Raw genomic sequence first — 902 nt, forward strand, 5'->3', positions numbered from 1 at the left:
TCAAGTGCCTGAGGAGCCAAAGGCAACTGTCCCAGTAAAGAAGGTGCCTGAAGCTGTTCCCCCAAAACCGAAAAGTCCTCCCCCAGAAGATAATGTCAGTGTTATGCAAATTAGGGAGAAATAATTGCTTTTTAAACTAGAAAATTATATATAAAAATCTTACTCTATAAAGGTAATATAATTCTAAAAGAAAAATGTCAATAACTATCCAAAGTATCTTGGTATGTAATTATATACTACAAGTATCAATTGTTTTCACCTTTTCTAAACATAAATTACACATTTTTTTTAAAGTGCCTGAAGTACCACCAAAGGAAGCCATCCCAGAAAAGAAAGTGCCAGTGACTCCTCCCAAAAAGCCAGAAGTTCCACCTCCCAAAGGTATGTATCCTTACATGTTGTTGGTCACCCAGTTCAGAGGGCTGGGAAAGTGTGGAGAAGTATTCACCAGTCTCATATATTGTATTTGCTTGGGTGAATGTATTGTCAAATTCCCCCTCTGTAGTTTCTAACTAAGCCATACTAATATCTTCAAAGTTCTTGACGTTCCTAAAGAAGTTATAATCGAAAAGAAAGTATCTGGGGCAGAACCCAAAGAACCAAAAGTCTCACCTGTGAAAGGTATTAACTCCCACTGCTCTGTACACCTCACAATCATTGCATTTTACACCTTCACGATTCACAAATTTTAAAACTACTAATATCTTTCAAGTGCCAGAAGTTGCTCAAGAAGTTGTTCCAGAGAAGAAAATTCCTGAAGCACTGCCCAAAAAACCAGAAGCCTCATCCATCACAGGTATATGTCAGCTGAATCTTATTCTGCAAAAGAAACATCTCTTCCATTTTTGAAAATGAATTTAGTTTACTGTTCTTCACTAACCTAAGTATAAAACTACTAATAT

The 902-nt window shown here is 36.5% G+C and overlaps 1 protein-coding gene across 1 annotated transcript; it reads left to right on the forward strand.

Moving 5' to 3' along the window:
- Positions 1–294: 294 nt before the first annotated feature.
- Positions 295–796, forward strand: LOC104856535 (titin-like; the record flags this gene model as incomplete). Its single annotated transcript, XM_010616278.1, has 3 exons — positions 295–381; positions 538–621; positions 713–796. Coding segments are annotated over 3 exons (255 nt in total), but the record flags the coding sequence as incomplete, so codon positions are not given.
- Between the last annotated feature and the right edge of the window lie 106 nt (positions 797–902).

This window comes from Fukomys damarensis, unplaced genomic scaffold (assembly GCF_012274545.1).
Source record: "Fukomys damarensis isolate Sample0158 unplaced genomic scaffold, DMR_v1.0_HiC HiC_scaffold_30802, whole genome shotgun sequence".
In the NCBI taxonomy this organism is placed as follows: domain Eukaryota; kingdom Metazoa; phylum Chordata; class Mammalia; order Rodentia; family Bathyergidae; genus Fukomys; species Fukomys damarensis.